At 44.9% G+C, this 19935-nt stretch overlaps 1 protein-coding gene across 1 annotated transcript; it reads right to left on the bottom strand.

Annotated features, from left to right (window-relative positions):
* Window positions 1-1005: 1005 nt before the first annotated feature.
* Window positions 1006-19611, bottom strand: vcanb (versican b). The gene is made up of 16 exons (XM_011604855.2): window positions 19375-19611; window positions 18484-18561; window positions 17777-18187; window positions 15444-15618; window positions 15237-15364; window positions 14868-15161; window positions 12014-12601; window positions 9305-9495; window positions 7653-8970; window positions 7446-7559; window positions 7188-7301; window positions 5242-5400; window positions 3717-3799; window positions 2585-2729; window positions 1944-2126; window positions 1006-1868 (listed from the first exon to the last, which is right to left on the bottom strand). The coding sequence occupies exons 2-16, from the start codon at window positions 18548-18550 to the stop codon at window positions 1624-1626; spliced, it is 4215 nt and encodes a 1404-aa protein (XP_011603157.2). The 5' UTR covers window positions 18551-18561; window positions 19375-19611; the 3' UTR covers window positions 1006-1623.
* Window positions 19612-19935: the final 324 nt, after the last annotated feature.

Here is a 19935-nt window from a genome sequence, read left to right as displayed (position 1 = left end):
TACTTTAAATATTTATGATACGGGTCCTGATGCTGAATCATACCTCTCAAATTAGAGCTGTAGGATGCTAAAACAAATCTACAGTATCATCACAATTAACGCAATTAAACTTACAGCTCCTTTGTCTTCTGGAAGAACTGATGTGCTTCTGGAATACAGAACATAAAGTGAAAGTCTGGGACTTTTTCTTTATAAAATCAGGCAAATAAAGATACACAAACTCAGGTTTGGGTTAATAGTTTCTATTATTGCACACACAGCTGACAAGATCATAAAAATGGTGGACAGTTTTTACTGCAGCTCAGATGGATAAAAGAACGATGATTACATATAAAAAGCTCCACAAATACAGTGAAAACACAAAACAACAACAGCACTTATAAAAATGTGCGCACGATGACATAAAAGATGTATCAAAAAAGTGAAAATGGATGAAGAGCACGAGGAGGACGAAGGCATGACAATCACATTTTGAAACATAAACAATTTCACATTCCCTCGATGTTATCGGATTAAAAACAGATTCCAGATCTGTAGGAAAAGACACCACGGCGACCCAGGTAGGTACCCCAAGCTGAGAGCAGGACCCCCCAACTGTGTGTGTGCCGTCGTCTTGAGTTTAGCTTTGTTGTGATGGCGTCATAAGACAAGCAATAAAAAAGCACTAGCAGTGTCACGAGCTAATGGCGCTACGTGCATGTATGACCAAAGCATCACAGTCATTCATGGTTTTAAAGTATACAATAAGTTAAATTCATATGGCTTCATATAGTATCTATATTATAAACCCTATGACCCTATTTAAACCTGCCCGCTCCCTTTAATAAAAAACATTTTGTACAAAACTCTACAAGGAAATGAGCCAGTTTAGCGTTCAAAGGATCATTAGAAACAGCACAAACAGAAAGAGGACGAATCGCTGACAATAATTTAAAACGATGGCTTCATGTTGGAGCGCTGGAGCCCGGAGACGCAAGTGAAAAACCAAATCTGATCATCGACTCCACGGAAAGACAACAAAACCTTTTTCTGACCTGTTATCACTTGCCTGTCAGGGTTTCCCTTTAGTCCCTCTACAGCATTGGTCTAAACTTGACTGGCTGAGCTCTTGGAAAAACAGATATTGCCGACGAAACAATGTTTTGGTAGTGAAATGGTCGTTTGCGTTGAGGGTGAACAAATATTATGATAATACTGAGAGAACCACAGCGAGTCAGTTCAGTCTTTAAACCAGCAACCACGAATACGAGGTGGCGTCTCCGGTTATTACGCTCAATTGTTTCGCAAATATGACGTCGCCACGGATGAAAAATAAGGACCGTTCAACAACAAAACAACAAAAGAATCCTTTGAATTGAACCCAGCACGCTGTGCTGGGAAATCTATCACAGTAAAACATCTTCTTTTATTCCTGCTAAGCACATTTAGACTTAATAAGATTGGTGAGCTACGACTGAAAGTGAACTCTCACTCGTGTTCTGGTCCAGGTCCTGAAGGGTTGCTGTGCTGGTGAAACTGGCCTCTGGTTTGGGAGCCGTTTGTAAACGTCTTCCTGTCTCTCCATGCCTCTGGACCAGCTGATCTGCCTTGTCTTTGAAGATGATTTCCAAACCTAAAAGCCAGTCAGTGTGTCTCCTCCTGCTCGCGGCTCTTCAGGACCTTCTGATGCCTCTTCTCCCTCTGCAGCTCCTGCTCCGCGTCCTGGAAAGGCTCCATCATGTCCATGTCGTACATTTGCTCCTGCCTCTCTCCGGACTCCTGGTTACTCCTGAAGTGACGGTGGACGTGATGGTTGAAACGCCAGTTTTGTTGGTCGGCGTTCTGGTTGTTGCGGCGCCGCAGGGTGAGTGACTTGTGGTAGGTCAGAGCTGAGGGCGCAGGATGGGCGACAGTCACCTGATGTGCAGCTTTTTAATTAAAAAACTAAAAGCACGAGTACTCACGGCTTGCGCACGTAACTCTGGGAAAGTCCCATTGGCCGTTGCCGCGGCAACGTATGGTGGGGGGGTGTCTCTGAATCAAACCCTGTTTGCAGTGGTAGCGGAGAAGGGAGTTGACCTCATAGCGGGGCTTGATGGCCCCAGACAGACGAGCATCCTTCACCACAGGGGGCTGCCCACAGGACACTGACGGAAGAGAGACGTTTGAGTGTTGTGTTAATATAATGTTTGTTTGAAGATTTAGCTAAAAGAGAGTCAGCCTTGCTGTACGCAGATACACAGTGTATGCAGATACACAGTGTATCACAAACCCCATGTTTGAGTGCAGTACTTCAGTGTCTGTTACACTTGGGGAAGATGTGACAAATAATTCAGGAATGCATCCTTCCTTTTGGGCTTTAGGACGGGTCACAACGCTGGATCGTACAAATCCCATAATGCAAAAAGGCTGTAGATGCACGTGTTTTGAGTACCCCTCCCCCAGACATTTGGTTCGTATTTAACTCCCAGCCTCAGTAGAGATATCTCAAATGATGTGACACTGAGTTAATGTCAGCGACATGACAAGGTTCCTCGGAGAGGCGTTTTTGTTCTGTGCGGACCTAGTTTGAGGTTCTGAATGTGCAATTCCAACGTCTGCATACCTGTTCCCTTTTTACAGGTGAATTTCAGGAGATAGTTGCAGGGCACGTCGTTCCACTGTCCTCCTTCATGCCAGATCATCACCACGCAATCCTCTCCAGACTGGAAGAAACTGTCTGGCTGGTTTGGCCTCCAGTTGTCAAATTGCTGTGGAAGAACATGTTTTCATTTCATGCTTGGGTGCTCAGATGTTGATCCAGAGTTATTAAAATCAGGCTACAGCTGCAGCAACACAGCTGTCTTGACAAGTGAGAGAGTTTTTGATCAGAAAATTATTTCTTTTCAAAGCTCAGCTCAAGCGGCAGTTCCCATGATCGCCAGAGGGTGGTGCTACTGTGACACCACGTGGTAAACAAACTCTCAGGAAACCCACAAACAAGATGCTTCAGTTTGTTTTAAAACAAGACAGCAGGAAGCAGACTAAAACATTCATTTTTCAGTGCATCCACGATAATGTGCACAAAACATGAGGCACAGCTCACCCCAGTAAGGGTGTGCCTCTACTCTGAAAGATAACACATGACATCAGCAGTCTCTCCCCAGGATCAGATTTCTGGCATGCATCGGCCTCTCGCCGCATAACTGCGTTCACATGCTTCAACAGCTGATCGCTCCCAGCAGGCGCGCTGTATGTGTGAGAAAGTGTCATCGCGTCTGAGAAACAGACGCAGCGGCGCGTTTGCAGGACTGGAGCTGCATCACAGCAGAAATGTGTCACGAGGGGGACACTAGTTCACAGCGACTGATGATCCTAAAGCCTTAGTGAAGGATGCCAGATCCTTTTTTTTTTTTGGAATGCGTTTAAAAATGTCATTTCTGGCTCTGGACGCTGGTACAGTGTTGCTAAATGCATACATTTAGTGGGAGGTGTAAATCAATGTAGCGGTGACAGTAATAAGAAATGAGATGACAATAAGCACAAATGCTACGGTTCTAGTCCAAACATAATTGGACTAATGATTTTTAAGAATAAATGCATACTGTTGCCATGGTTACACATCTCTGAATAGCACTTCTAATCAGCGTTAGACTTCATTGTATTAATTGAGATATAACCTGGATGATTCAGGCAACACCTTGAGCTTAGCTAATTGATGTTTTCATGACACAATGTGCCTGATACACGTGTCTCACCATCGGGCTGCCGTCCGTCCACCTGAAGTCCCTCTCAAACATCCTGTCGTTGAGGCCGATCCACTGGTAATCACTGCCCAGACCTGCAGACACAAACCCCATCTGAGAATGTTGCTGAGGAAGGTCTGAGGGTGGTTAAGGGGCATCAGGAGAGCAGGGAAAACACGCACGGCGCTTTGGTGAATGGAACAAGTCCGTTTTGTCTCAGTGGGCAGCAGAGCCCGTAAACGGAGAGACGGCGTGTGTGTGAGGCTCTCAGCTCTGGCCATCCATGGAAACTCTCTGTTTAAAAGGCTTTGTTTGATCTCACCATCGCTTTCCACTGGGGTAGATTAGAGACTGGATGCTATCCAAACACGCTGGTTTGTTAAACTGCACTGACCTTTAAAACAGCTAGAAGCGACTTTTTATGAGCAGAATCGCTTTAAATGGGGGTTTTATCAATGGCAGGAAGAAAAATAATGATGTAAAAATGAGGCTTTACGTCTGAAAAGGGCGAGTGAAAGATAAAGATTTGTATAATAATGTATAAAAGAAAATTTGATTTTGCACACGTTTTAATATTGGAACATTATAAATGTTCACTGAGAGAACGTAACCAATAGGGTGAATTTACAGCTGTAAATTCTCTTTTTTGTCAACTGACACGCATTGAATGGACAGGGAATAGGTGGAGGAGGAGCTCATTAAAATTGGGTGCGGGTGTGAATAAAGGGCAGATGCAGGAATCCATAGATGCAATTCATAGATCCTCTCGTTGGAGGCGTTTGCGCTCCAAATTTCAAAAGTGTAGCGCAAAGTGTGTCTGAATCAAGCATAATTACTTGATCAATAAGGGATTTTTTTTCAGTTATTGTTATTTTGTATCGTCACAGTCATCTGCAAAAAACCCTCTTCCTTACATTTTTAAAATCCCTTTTCCCCTATTTTCATAAACTGTTTTTGTCAGTGTTTTTGGTAATACACAATACAGTTATTACAGGAAGCTGCTAGAACTCTAGGATCCCTGCACACATCTTTAAAAACAGATGTGCGCAGGGATTTTTTTTTTTCCTGAAGAACATGATGCAATGCACTGTGAACTGTAACAGCCCTGTGCAGTGAGCTACAGGAACTGATCTTTACTTATCAACATGTTTTCATCTCAGAACTTCTCTTGAGTGGGTCTGATTGGTGGATACACTTACAGTGACCTGCACTTCCCTACACCCGCCATGTTTAAGCTGGCTGCAAAAGCTTTTATTTAGTTTCTCCAAGCTTCACTTCATTTGTGTTTTAATCATTTGGAAGTTGGAGCCAGATGGACAGAAGCTACAAGAAGGGATGCATGAGAAGATCCAGGAGCTTTTTTTTGGTTTTTAGCTTCCTGGTAATACAATTTCCTGGGAATATTGGTGGGAAAGGGGCTTTATGTTTAAAAGACATTTTTACAGCTTCAAAAACAACAAATGAAAGGAAAAAAGGCAACTCTGCTTCGCACGCTATGCCAGAACAGTTCGGCCTCAAACACCTCATCACAACTTACGGTTCACAAACTCCTGCTCCTCCTGGGACAGGATGCTGGTCAGGTGGCCACCCTGCAGCCGACATTCCCTCTCTGCAGCGTCCCACGTGCGCTGGTGTGTCATGTACTTATAGCAGTGAGACTGAAACTTCTCCCAACCGAATCCGCAAACCTCCGTGTCTGAAAAGAGGCGAGAATCGCAGAGGTTCCAGTTTGGGTTTTTCAACACGACGTTGCATGAATGAGGCTCTGTGATGCAGCTCATCAAAGTGTAATTCAGACAGGAACATATTTCACAACGCGTATTTTTTATGCTGAGTGTATACATCATGTTGCCCACAGCCAGTTATTGGCTCCTGCCGTTGTAACAATGAACTTATTGTTGGTGCACAACAACTTTGATTTGTTTATTCCCCCGAACTGGCTCGTTCAAACCAAAGACAGACAGAAAGCCGGGGTTCGGCGGGGAAATAAAGGCCCCTTGCTGAATGAGCTCAGTGTCGCACAGTTGGACTTCATTACCCTCACTGCTCTCCAGCTCTCTGCAGGTCCGGCTGTAACACAGCGAGCTAACGCGCAACAGGGACATCGAGTTTTGATGCACAACGACCTTTATGTCATGCAATCAACCCTCTCCTTTTTTAGGCTCAGTGTAACAATGGGTGTTTTGTATCAGTGGCGTCACAATAATGCACATGCCAATTAATTCAAGATGGAAAATTGCTTGCCGAGCCTTCAGGCCGCCGACCATCCTCGCCGAGTCTCGTCTTAATGAATTCATGACACAGCCAGGAGGGTCAGGTGAGACCTCTGGGCTCACTTATGAGATCAGAGCTTCCATTCATGACTGTAATTCTGGTACTTATAAAAGTACAGAATCAATTGAGGGCAGACGTCCAGCCTGAAAACACTGCATTACCCAGATGACTGATACAGCATTTAGCAGTAGGCTGGCTGTTTACAACCCATTCAATGCCACACAGCTGCAAAAAACCTCAGAGCAAAACACAAGAGTTATCTGTTTTGCATCTTTCCACTGGCAGAGAGCGAAGAGATGTCCGCAGGGATGAATTACAACCGCCTGACAGTTGTTCTACATGATGTTGCACACGCTGCATTACTGTATATCTCACATATATGGAAACACCCTGCAGACTGGGAATTTGGTCTGGGGGCTTCCACTTTTCACACAGCCTTCTACCAAGAATTGATCGTGTCGGGGGAGAAAAGCACAACAATGATTCATCTGCTCCAAAATAAAGTAATTTTTAATCTGAATGTTACACATTTATACAAGCACCTCTCATCCATGCTATTGAATTGTATCATCTTTGCCCTGCTGTGAACCTTTGAAATAAGCCATATTTGTTGCTAAGCTTAAAAATGAAAGAAATCTACATTAAATCAAATTTGAACAAGCAATATTAAAGAAACCAACTGTTGAATGTTAGCAAAGGATCTAAGGTGAGAGGCAGCAGCTGCTAAATGAGCCAGTAGTTCAGCATTAGGACTAACAATAACATCTTAAAAAGCAGCTGAATGGAAACCTGTCTCTACATTGTTATTTGGTTAATGGAACAGTCCTCTCTTCTGTGCAGAGCGTTTTAGGGAGACTTCTCGGACATTTCGTAGAAAATGCTAATCCTGGGAGTCTGCTAAGCCTCGATTCGTTGCTGAGTAATGGCAGAGGTATTGGACGCGAAGAGGCTGGAACTAATCTGCTGAAGAGCCAACACCCAGCACTTGAAGGCAGCTGAGAACCAAATTCTGTCATGGGTAAAGACCATGTCCACCTGTGTGCGCGTGTGCATGTGTGTGCGAGTGTGTGTGTGTGTGTGTGCTTCTGTATATGTCATAAACCCTCACACATCATCTATAATTCAAACTAATAGTAATTACAGCTGTACTTAAATTGGGACACTGTGACATATATTTGTTTTAAACGTTGGCCATTACTCTCAGCTGACCTTTCTCGCACAGCTCTCCGGTGTAGCTCGGCAGACAGACGCAGGTGAACGAAACGGGTCCATCCAGACAGGTGGCCCCATTCAGACAGGGGTTAGGCTGGCATTCATCGACCTCTGCACAAACAGGACACGGTCTGCAGTGATTCCACATCATCCATATCTGGTGGACTGTGGTTCTGTGCATATGTGTGTGTGTGTGTGTGTGTGTGTGTGTGTGTGTGTGTGTGTGTGTGTGTGACTGTGTGTGTGTGTGTGTACCTGTTTCACAGTGTTGCCCAGTGTATCCAGGCGCACACCTACAGACGTCTTGTAGTCCGTTGTTGTAGCAGGATCCGCCGTTCTGACACACGCTGGTTGAACAAGGCAAGAGATCTACACGGACAAAGTGTTCAAGATAGATTAGTGACAACCACATTAAAGAATCGTTAAAACTGGGGAAATTGGGAGACTGTTACGTTCTAACACCTTTGATATTCACAGTGCTGGCCTCCAAAGAGACGTCAGTGTTGCTCTCTGGTTGCTCTGTGGCGGCCGTCTCTTGTGGTATCTCAGTTTGTGACTCCAGTAGTTGAGGGAGAATCCCTTTGTCCACGTGACCTTCTGAAGGAGGTGTGGCAGTAGACTCTGAAATGAGAGCCTCCTGAGGGACAGCGTCACCGCCGTGACCTGAGTAGGGAGGTGTCGTCTGGCTTGAATGTGGTTTCAAGGTTGTGGTCGAATGGTCCGTCTGGAGGCTGTAAGGCTGACTGGGTGGTGCGGTTGTGGGTGCATGCTCCTTTAAAGTGTGTTGTTTATCACCAGGAGAAACAAATGAGGACTGAGTGGGATACTCTCTAGTGCTGGATTCTGAGGTCACAGCTACCACATCTGGTGAAAGAGTAACGCGAACCTCTCTGGGAAGGTCAGTCGGACCACCCTTTTCCCCAGAAACCTCCTCCTGTCCGGACAGCTGTTCCACACCTGAGCCTGCTTCTGTGACCGTGTCAACATGTGGTAAAACGACAGGTACCTCTGTAACCTCTGCACCTGCTGCAAGGGAAGGCTGCTGGGAGTAAAGCGTGGAATATAGCGGTGGCAGGGGACTGGTAAATCTGGGCGTCTCAGCGGGTTCCTCTAGCCCCGAGGCCTCCTCTTCTCCGGAGGCGGAGCCTTCGTTGTCTGTCTGTGGCCGGCTGGTGGTTTCCTGTGGCCGTGTGTCTGGGACAACAGTGGGAAGTTCTGTTCCGCCGATTTCGGTCTCATCTGTTCTGACACTGGACTGAGTGTCTGCTGCTTGAGTGGGCGGGGCATCAGCAGCCGAGCCCTCTGGCGTGACACCGGTTTCGTCATCACTGCCGCAGCTTGAGGAGCCTTCCTTGTCACCACAGGTGGAAACTCCATCCCTGCCAGGATCTGGAGTACCTTGGAAGTTGGAGCCTGGCGCCGCGGTGATTGCTGGTGATGAGACAGAGGGTGTGTGAGGGATAACGGTGGTGGTTCCCATTGGTGTCTCATCATCAGGCTCTGAAGTTTTCAGTCCATCTTCCTTAGTAAATACATCAGGGATCAAGGTGGCATCAGTTCCTGGGGCTATATCAACATCCGGGAATGGGACTGGAAGATGAGTGACTACATCACTCGGTTCTTGTGTAGGGGTCCCATCAGTATGGATTTCTACTGCAGTGTAATCAAAGGGGGTCACGATCAGCTCCTCCTGCCCGTCCACCTCACCAAAGTGAGCAGGAGTAGCGGTCTCAAACTGATCCCCTCTGGCTTCTTCTGGCAGGACTGGTTCAAAGGTCACCTGAATAACAAGACAACAGACGGTTGATAGAGCATATAGTTGATAAGGCATTGGAAAAATTTGGTGTTTGGGTTTTATTATTATCAGTATTCATTTAATTAATTAGGACAAAATCATACCCCAAACCATAAAACACAGTCTTTTTCTAAGATATTTCAATGTTAACACTAAAATGGACAATAATACCTACAAATAATAGCCGGCATGTTGAACTTTATAATAGCGATATAACACTTGAGACCTGCTATAAACGAAAATGATGTGATCTCGGGATAAAATAATATTTTGAGTGCAAGGGAATAATATATTGGCACGATAAGCAGCTATAGGGTACCTCGTGTTTCCCATTGACAAAAGTCACAGTTGGAGCCAGGTTGACCGCAGCAGACTCAACCTGATCGACGTCTCCACCGCCCTGAACAGTTTCACTGGTCACCTGGGAAAGGTCAGTGATCTGGGGAACGTGCGACTGGGAGCCGGAGATTCCTCCAAATGGCTGGTTGAGGATATCCAGGATATGGTCAACTACAGACAAACAAGAAATAGACACACTCAGTGCGGTGGGAAACGGTGATTTTAATGGGTCCTCACATCACTGATACTAATCTGTTATTAAACCAAAGGAGGGTCTAATTGGTGGCCAAAACCGATATTTAAAAAAATAGTAAAAACAGTAAGTTTCTTAGAACCTGTGGTTCTTCTTGGGGGCTGCTGATGGTTCCACGACATCCCTTCTTTTGTGTGAAACTAAAGATTGGTTCGGTTAGTTGTTCATCTTTACACTAAAAGCAAATATGAAGGATCCTATCTGACAACTGTTAGCTTTTGTTTTGATTGGATTTGTGAATACAACAGACACATTATGGCCTGCACCAAAAATGCACTAAGGTTTGATTCTGAGCCATAAAAAAACTTCTTTGTTGGTTCAGAGTTTCAGTTGTTGTATTTCAATATCTCAGAGCAGCCCCTTTCTATTGTTTATTAACACAAGCCAAACAAGCCACAGTGTATAGCTGGGTAGTTAACTTATGATTAAGGTCAGTTGGTGCCAGAGGCTGCTAGCAAACAATGCACTCCTGTGTTTCTTCATTAAGATTTTATGGTGCACATGGAAGCTGTATCATGGGAAAGGGAGTCAAAACACACAAAACTGTCATGCTTTCATACACAAACATGAGGCAAACGCCAAGACTGGATCAAGAGCTCCTCTCTAAACTGGACACATCCACTTAACCTCACCGCAACATGTCATCTGTGCAACCCACAACCACTCAGGAAATCACTCAATCCTTCACTGTTCCGATTTTCTCAATGTGGAAAGAGAGAGTTGGCGGGCCTCCTTTATGTGTTGCGGGCCAGAGCCTCCTTTATGTGTTGATGTATTGCCGATGCAACAGAATATGCCTTCAGCACCTCAATAATAAACAAGCTTTCTGGAAGATGGCACCACTTGGCTACACACAAGCGCACTAATTTGTGCAGTATGTGAGCGGCCCCCTGCACCAACCCTCCCATTCACATGGGCCTCTGTGATTTAGGGGCTGAGGCAAATGGGGAACAAGGCCTCCCCCGTGCCTCCCGGGACCAGCCTGTTGTACAATACAGGAACTTTTAAGATTTTGAAATGAGAGAAATAACATCATGGTGTCAAAGGTTGGTGCTTGTCATCATTCCTGGATGTAGCCTTGGAGGGCACGTTCTCCCGCTGGAGGGTTGGTTCCACCAATGAACAGCTAAAGGTTCCCAACAGATTACAGTCCACTGGCTTTCATGATGTGGTTGAGAGAGACAAGAGTAATTTAAGAACATTTAACATTAGTCATTTTGAGGGAAGATGGGTGAATGAATGTGTTGTGCAAGCTGCATCTTCTCCAACAGTTCTGATGTCACTGATAGATTACAGTTGTTAAAGTTGTGGCTGTCGAGACCAGCGGACATGAAGCGAACTCTGCTGCAGGATGGATTCCTTGTAATGCTGTAACAAAGAGCAACAGCTGAACAAGAGTCAAAGGTTTATGGTCCAACCTTCCTGCTGTGGAAGTGTAGTTAAATCGGTATGAATCCAAAGTTTGATCAAAGCTGCTCAAGATTTGTAGCGCAAATTTTACACTACTAAAAGTTGTGAGTTTAGACACGTGTTCTGGCTCAATGGTCCCCTGGGTCAGTGCCACATACTACGATTCAACAATCTACCCCGGGTGGAAATACTGCAGATTAAAGTGGCCAAAGAGAGATAATGGTTGGAGAAGTTGTTAGATATGGTAGTTTTGGGTGTTCTCTTGAGTGTAGATGGTGTGTAGTAGTCAAGCAATTTGGTTCTCTGTTCTTTTTCTTCTTTAAACTGAACATCAAGCACATTAAACAAGTCACAGAAGTGAATGAGTTTATCAGTCAGACCATCAGAATGACTCTGACAGAGTTCACACAGCTCTGTTACTCCCTCACTGGAGACAATCCTGTGTTTATATTATGCTCAGCTATACAGAATTAGCCAACCAGCGATGACTGACTACATAACTTTCCACATCTGGCTCCACAAACACTCCACGGGGTTTGTGTCAGAGAATCTGTCAGCGTACGAGTACAAAGGTACAGTTGTTTCCTGTGCAGACAACAAACGATATCAACACAGCCACAGTCGACCGGTCCCTGACGAGCACAAAGTCCTTCCAAAAGATAAATAATCTGTCCGAAAGGGCTCCAAATGTGAGACTGCAGATGTGTAGGATTGAGAAATACTTTATCCTGAACAGAAGTGGAAGGTCCGGGTTTAGAGGAGGTCAGAGGTGTGTAACAGAAGGCTGATGGGTGACCCAAATCTTTGACAGTAGTAGACTGTCGTCAACTCCACATCAGTTGTCACCACCTTTGTACAGGTGAATATAAGATGTGAAATACAATAAAATCACGGCATGTAGCACGCTGTGCCTCGGTGACACTCCGGGAAATCCATGTTACAAGCATGACAATATCAAATTGATTACGACAGAGCTTTCCACCATCGTACCAACATAACCTGTAAGGTGTCGGCCCCTTCACTCACCTGATTGGTTTTGGTCGTTCACGTTGACGATGATCAGGTGGAAAGGCGGTTTGGCTGACTCCTCATCAGTAGGAACAGCAGGTGACTTGTCAAACATCAGTCCAGTTCCTGGGGTGACATCTTCTTTAAAAACTACGGCCGGGTGTTGTCCCCCCTCGACGCCCACCGGTGCAAGGCCAGGTTCTGGGGTTGCAGGGCTGTAACTGCCTCCCTCTCCGCTACTCTCACCTCGACCTGACCCTGTCTGGCCTCCATCTTCTACCCCCTGGTAGATGTCGAGCTGAGAGGGCTTTGAGCGAGTGGTTGGCAAAGGAGGAAGTTGCAGGGGGGCCAAAATGCCCTCTTTTACTGGCACAGAGTCGGGGTCTTTAAAATCATGCATGGTGACCTCTAGCACAGGAGTGGGGGTTAGAGATACCACGCTAGGAAGTGTCTCAGTCTGGGGTGAATGTGGGACAGGTTTAGCGGTTCTGGCTTGAATTTCAGCTCTTTCTGGATCTACGGCTGTAGGAATTGTGGGACTGTGGGGTAGCTTGCCCTCGGGTGGGGTCACCGGAGGACCCGTGGGGGTCAGCTCTGGCGGGCTCCCTGAAAGATATAAAGGCAGAATGATTGAAATTTAGGTTTTAAAAGAGACCAGCGACATGAGAGGAACCATGTTCCTGAAAGAAATTCACGTGATCCATCACTTAATATGTTTGTCATCTAAGTTGTTTAAGTTCCATTTAAATTTTAAATGTAAAAAAACCTTCAGTGACAAACACAATCATTAAAAGTGACAATAATATTGTACCTTAATCAGACTGTCAGTAGCTCATTGCAGAGCTATAAAAGGGAACGCAGCAGTCAGCTGTCCAAAATAAAGTGTCAGGTCCATTTGCAGTCAGTAAACTGCTGTTTTTTTAACATATCATTATGGCACAACAATGAAAAACACACCAAAATATACAGGCCAGTTTGAAATTTTAGAGAATTTACAGCGTTTTAAACGCTTTTATCTGCTCTGTAAACATATTTACTTTCCCAAACAGACTAATCAGGCTCCTGCTGCAGTGGCTAGTTCACAATTACCTGTGATGCTCGCAGAGATTTATATCTCATTATGATGGAATATAGAGCATATGAGAGAGGACGTGGCATGAGTCTCACGGACAAACATACAATAGGTCTTTGTGCAGGTCTGAGGACTGAGCTCATGGAGTTGGTGTCTTGGGAATAAGCAGTGGGCTTTGAACGTCACACACATAATGCTTTAATAAACAGCGCATAATTGCCTCCCCTCCGTTCTCCCGTCCCGCTTCCAGGGGTATGTATGGATGACTTTTATTTTATCCTTTCTAAGATTATTTTATTCTGTCCCTCGTTATCTTTATCATAAAAATGGAAAATAATTAGGTCAAGAAACACAATTTCTGGATGCTTCTTGCTGCATTGCATCGCCTTGTTAGCAAAATCAGCTGTGTTGATTTAAGGTAAAAGATTAATTTAAATTGTGAAAACATCAGAATCATCAATAAAATAACAAACTTTCAGCTTTTGCGTTTATAATAATCTGGGCCAGTGGGTTTAATTTGATATGAAGTGAAATGTTTTATTCTCCAAACACAGGTCGGAGAGTTTATGTATACACATTCCCCCGTCAGGTTTGTTTCTGTAGACCTCAAATATTGTGGAAAGTTCTGTGACAAACAGTTATAAATGAGACGCCAGCCTAGTTCTCCACCACCGCAGGTCCTGATGGTGTTTACTGGCTGCAGTCTTTCAGGATTAACTGGGATACGTCTGCTCCTTCACACCTCACAGGAGACCCTTCCTGCATGTTTCACCGTGCCCAGTTATGATGTCATCCACATATACTGGTGATCGACTTCTCTCCTGCTTGTTGGCACATCACTGTGCGTGTTTTAGACCAAAAGTGAGATTATTTCACTTTATATAATCTGTAAAAAACAACACTCTGTTGTCTGTTTGTGTCCTCAGACCTCCCAGACTACCCTATATAAACTGGAGTGCTTTTTTAATAAAGTTGTTATGGCTGTATAAGAGAATTAGACCTGCACTCCCCTTCTTTCCTCTCCTCTCCTGGTCTGTCTGTCTGTTTGGGAAGGGTCCAGCTGTGAAACATTAGGGATCTGTCCCCTTTCTTCTATATCTGTGCTGAAATGCATGAGTTGGGTTTTCCCCTCATAAAAGTACGTGGCCCACCATAAACACAGCGCTGAAAACACAAGGCATTTTCTTTTCTACGCTCTCTTAGACAGCTGACACCTTTGGTTTTCCTTCCCACCACACCCCAGCGTTTATGGACCTCAACAATGCATGACGTCTAGCGATGTCGTACATGTCAGACTGGGTCAGTAATTTGGACATTTGGAAGAGGGTCATTCTTGACTTTCCTCCAGATTCCAATAATCTCGCTCAAAGAATCTCAGTAACGTTGACTTCCTGTTTCATCCTACAGTGGAAACAAGCACATGTGCACTGTGATTAAAGGAATAAGTTTGATTTTCCTTTAATTCACAGACCAATAACTTGGCAAGATTTGTTTCCATTGAGTCTCTCCACAGCCTGGTATTACTCCATTAAAGTGTATTATTACTCTATTACTCTATTTAAACAGGACCCTATTTTATTATTTTGACCATTCAAAACAAATGTATTTATAGCCACATTAAGACAGCAGTGGCAGAGATAACCTCACTTAGTCTCTTTACCTGGTCTGTGCCCATTAGGTGTTTGGAGTATCCCATTTTCTGTTTTATTTAGGGTTCAGAGAGGTTTTTATCCATCTGTATCCACGTGCCGGGGTGTGTGTGCGCAGGCGTGCACGTGTGCATGTGTGTTTCAGTCTCACCCTTGAAGCAGAACACTCCAAATCGCTCCGTGGGGTCTGGGTATCCTGTTTGGTTTTCGTACTTGTAGAGTGTGCGGACCCCCAGCAGGCCTCCTCCACACTGAGGCCTGGGGATGGTGACGGGGTAGCGCACGCTGCCATCGGAGAGCCAGCTGTAATCACAGCCGTTCAGCCCCTCGCTCCAAGCAGCAAACAGCTGTCCCGTTGAAGCCAGCACGGAGTCGTGCTTTTCGCACTCGTCCTTGGCCTGCTGCAGGGTCAGTTTTTCGCCGAGAGGAGGATAGAAAACCTCACCTGAGGGGGAAAAATCTGATTTTTAGTTTCTGCCACAAGCTTTGGGGAGGCGTGCAGCTGCACTTGTGTGTTCACCTTTTAGTTTATCTACATAGCAGTACACATCGTATTTCTCTGTTGGATCACGGATGCCATATGTTCTCACTCCTGGTTTGCCCAATAGATCCCCGGTGCATCCAAGACGGGGCACAGTGATCGGATATCTAAGCAAACAAATAACCATTGAGGTCATCATTAGACATTTTAAAAGGGTTCCAAGCATAAGTAAAAATGGGGACCCACCTGACCGACTGGTCAGCGAGCCAGCCCGCGTCACACTGGTTAAGGCCGTCCTCAAAAGCAGTCCTGAGCTGTTCGGGCGTAGCGATGGTGGCACCAGCAATGCGACAGCCTTCCACTGCTCCAGGAAAGTCCAGAGAGTATCGGCTAGCTTTTGCTCTGTAGTGGAACACCACACCTGGAGGAAGAACAGAAACAAGGACTGTGAGGAGTCCGATAAGTTTTCTCTGATCCTCCGACTTCATCATACACCCACGAAAAAGCATGGAGATTGTAGTACACCATCATTCAGTTACAATTTAAAGTCTGGGAACTGGATGTTTCTTTATGCTGTCATATCTGAAGCTGTCAAGCAAAACAGCCCTTAGTCCTTGTTTTAGGCCAGGGGCAATCTGTTTCTGATAACACCACTTCTGGGGTCGTGAGGCTACATAAACCTCCACCATTAAAGGGGGTGGCTCAGGGAAGCAATGTCTAAGGGAAAAAAAGCTATACAATCTTTTACAATTTCATTAGGATTCATATCAATTTTAAAAGGACCTGCCTCTGTCCATCTAAACCTTTGAAGAGCAGGGGCTCGTACCTTTTCAAACCCACCCAGAAACAAGGGAATGAGATGCTTTAACCTCACTATTGCGGGGGGGAAAGGGGGTTCATTGTATCAGAATCAGCCTTGAATTGGTCATTACAGTGTCATTACATGTTTCTTTTGTTCCACACTCAATACAAAAGTTTTACATTACATTACATTACAAAATTAAATGTAAACGTAGACCGATGACGACAGGCTGGTTGAGCTCAATGAGTTTAATTGTTTTTATTGTTGCTGTGCATAATTCTACTCCTCAATCTACAGGAATCCCCTCATTTTACCTGATATGACCTGATGGAAGGGAGTAAATCTACAGGAATCCCCTCATTTTACCTGATATGACCTGATGGAAGGGAGTAAATACTGCACACCTGTTCTCCCTGAATCCAACAGCCGTATTAGTTTAGATGCTCATCTCCAGGGCATAAAAAACTCAGGTCATTGTGTTACAGTATGGAGAAGCACAAGCGTCCGTTCTTTCAGCAGCCTATACTGTAACTGTTGTCACTGTGTCATTAGGTACTCTATCTGCTGCTGGATGGGAGGATTTTCATGTGCAAGGATATCCTGGCAGGGCTGCGGGAGGATGTGAATAGATGACTGTTAAATGGAGGGTTGTGTGTTACTCACAGGGAGGGTTTTTTTCTGGAGAAGAGCAACAGACAATCCTGTTTCTCAGTTGGTTGCTTTTCTCTCTGGCTGCTCTCTGCAGCCTCTACATGGTGACTAGTGGCATTCAAATCCAACAATTCAATGTCAAATAAATTCATTTAATGTATAAGTGGATCAATTTATCTGTTTTTATTGTTCAAAAAGCCAATGAGCTTATGTGCTCATCCATTAATCATTTATCCATCCATTCATTATTTTTCTTTTAATACTAGTTATTCCTGATCAGAGTCTGGTACTGAAGTCAGCTCTCAATTAGTGACAGGCAGGACAGCTCACCAGGCCATCACAGAACACACACTCTCACACTCACTTCCCGGAGCTATTTAAACTCTAATCAACATATTGTACATGTTTAAGGGCTCTAGCAGGGAACTGTTCAAACCAGAACCATGAAATCTACAAATTTAAGGTCCTAGTGTTGGACTAAATCTCAGGATCTTCAAATGTAAAGCTTGACTGCCTCCTGGTGATGGGCTGCACTATGCCATTATTTACCCTTTCATCGTAGTAAACGTAGAGGTTTAAGATTCTTCCCTTTAGCTATCAACATGGGCTTGTTTGTGTTCTTGTTTTTGTAGTAGACTTCAAGTTTTTTTTTTATGAGCATCCCTCTCAGCAGGAAGTAGCTGGAAGAGCAGGAAGTTGCTTTGTGCTGTCATAAAATACGTCTGTATGAGCTGAACAGTTGTGGTTAAAGACTGGACACAGTAGCACGTTTACTTAACGCATTACTGATGAACATCAAGGTAATCCACCATATAAAAACAGTATTCTCTGGGGACCTCTGCTCCATCCAGAGGGAGAGTTGGCTGCTGAATCGCTCTGTTCATTAGCTCGGCTCTAACCTAATCTGCCCCCTCAGCATGTCTCAGACTCTGTATACGTAGAGTTACTTCTGAGCTGCTGTATATGTGATAATTGCTTGTTTGTGTTAATAAATACACAAAGGCCAGCCAAACACATGTGGATCTGGTCACAGAGTATGTATGCAAAATTGGGAGATTAACTGCTAATTGTCCCTATAAAAGTGCAGAACTGGCACTCTGTGTGCATGTGTGTGTGTTTTCCTCACCAGTGACGTTGAGGCTGATGGCGTCCCGAGTGTCTTCCATCCCGTTCATGACCTCACAGCGGTAGAGCCCCGCGTCACTCGTCCTAACCCGTGCAATTATCAAAGAGGCGTCCCTGACAGACAGCGGGTGGCTGGGCACCGACACCCTGCCCACATACTCCTGCCCCACCTTGACCACCCCGTTGTGAGCCACCAGCACCACCTTCTCCCCCTGCGCCTCCAACTTAGTCCACTTGACCCTCAGCTCATCTGAGAGACCTGGGGTGGTGTGAAGGGATCCGGACATAGGAGCAAGGGTGGTGGGTGACGGCGTGTGGGGTGTCATGGAGAAGTGGCACGGCAGCACCACCCTGTCCGCCAGAGAGCCGATGACAGGAGAGTTCTTTTCTGTCCTCATTGCTTGTGATGGTGCTGCAGAAGAAGAGCACCAGTCACTACATTTGTTGAGGGCAGCACTTAGAGGATCCCGTTGCTTGAAAGCATGAATTCTGCTTTAATTTTGGACGCAGGAATACATTTTTTTAGTATGACACCATGGAGGAGTGGCTGACGTAGCAGCAATCAGACTCCACACACTGATTCTTGCTGCAAAAATGCAGGAAGTGTTTGTGCGTCTGTGTGTGAGCGGCTGTTATATGAATGTCAGAGAGGACAAAAAGGAATGAAAGGGTGACATTCTCAGCCTGGCGTCATCAGTCGCTACTCACCTGCCTGAGGACGAGCAGAACACACACACAGCAGGCACAGCAGGTGTGGGAGGACGTAGGAAATCATCTTAAAACAGTCTGGAGAAGAAAAACAATGTAGACATGTATTAAAATGCAATGTCCTTCACAGCTTCTGCCTTTGCACGCAAGATCACTTTAATTCCTTTGATCTGAAAGTATTCTCATTGGTCAGACAACTTGCGGTAGGTGGATCCTGATTGGTTGAAAAGCAGTTATGACGCGAAAGATTCTGCTAGTTTATTCAGCTGTTAAAACTGAAAAGTATGCTTCAACATCATCATATATAGCAACGTTGGCATGGCAAGCTTTCATACTTAGGTTGCTGCTTTGGAACAACATTTAAGAGTGTTAATTAAATAATTACACTTAAAAAGTGGGAGACTGTGGAATGCTGGGGACACACGGACAACCCATAACCCAATATTTACAAAATAATATGAAGAAAACTCCAAGTGTACTGAACAGATTTACTGCATTATATTCATATACAAGGCAGAAAGGTCACGTCACACAACCATATTCCCAACCCCAAAACAGTCAAAACTTCATTCCACCTACATAATATTACATTCAGTTCATCCTAAAGATGCATAAAGTACGAACTGGTACAGATGTTTACAGCTGTGACAGGAGCAAATCTGCCAGGAAGCACAGTTGGGATGATCAAACATATCTAGTGATCAAGAGGTGAACAGTGTAGGTGTGGAGGGTTCCTTTCTATCAATGAGAGCGCTATCATTCAGCTTTATCAGTGTGGCAACATTCCTGCCCACCCGAAAACATCAGCACAAGCAGCTAAATAAAGAAACGCATCAACAGAAATGTTAATCATGGCATAATTAACGTTTCTGACATCAGATGACCATTTACCTCGTAAAGCCTTGAATTAAGTCCGAACTGTCCAGCTGTTGACTTGAAAACTTTTCCGGCAGAATTCCCCGGAGGTTCCTGAACTCAGCGCGGCTCTGAAACGGCGCTTCTCACAGCGTTGCGAGCAGATGTCTGCTGGTCGGACCCTCGCCCACCTCTCAGCACTGGCTGCAAGTTCAAATCCACTTTACACCCGCTATTATCCAGACATTACGAAGAGGAGGGGCCCCCGCGTCCGAACGGCCCCCCCGACAATACACCGCCCAAAGAGAGAGAGGGAGGGAGAGAGGGATGATGATGGATAGAGTGAGGAAAACAGTGGTTATGTTTCAAGAGAAACATAACGAACCAGACACGCAAACTCCCTATTTCATTGTACAAGATTTACCATTGATTAAATCCATTTAAATGATTTTCAGCGAATACTAAAATGCAACACGGCGCGTTTACTGACCTGCAACGGAAGCTTTATCACCAGCTTTTAAAATAAATAGACTCGGAGACAATTTTATTCTTGAGTTTGGAGAGTTGTGATTTACATTAAACTAGGTTCAAAATGTA

This window comes from Takifugu rubripes, chromosome 6, assembly GCF_901000725.2.
Source record: "Takifugu rubripes chromosome 6, fTakRub1.2, whole genome shotgun sequence".
Lineage (NCBI taxonomy): Eukaryota > Metazoa > Chordata > Actinopteri > Tetraodontiformes > Tetraodontidae > Takifugu > Takifugu rubripes.
The sequence above is the reverse complement of the archived record's forward strand: the minus strand, read 5'-3'. Positions and strand labels throughout refer to the sequence as shown.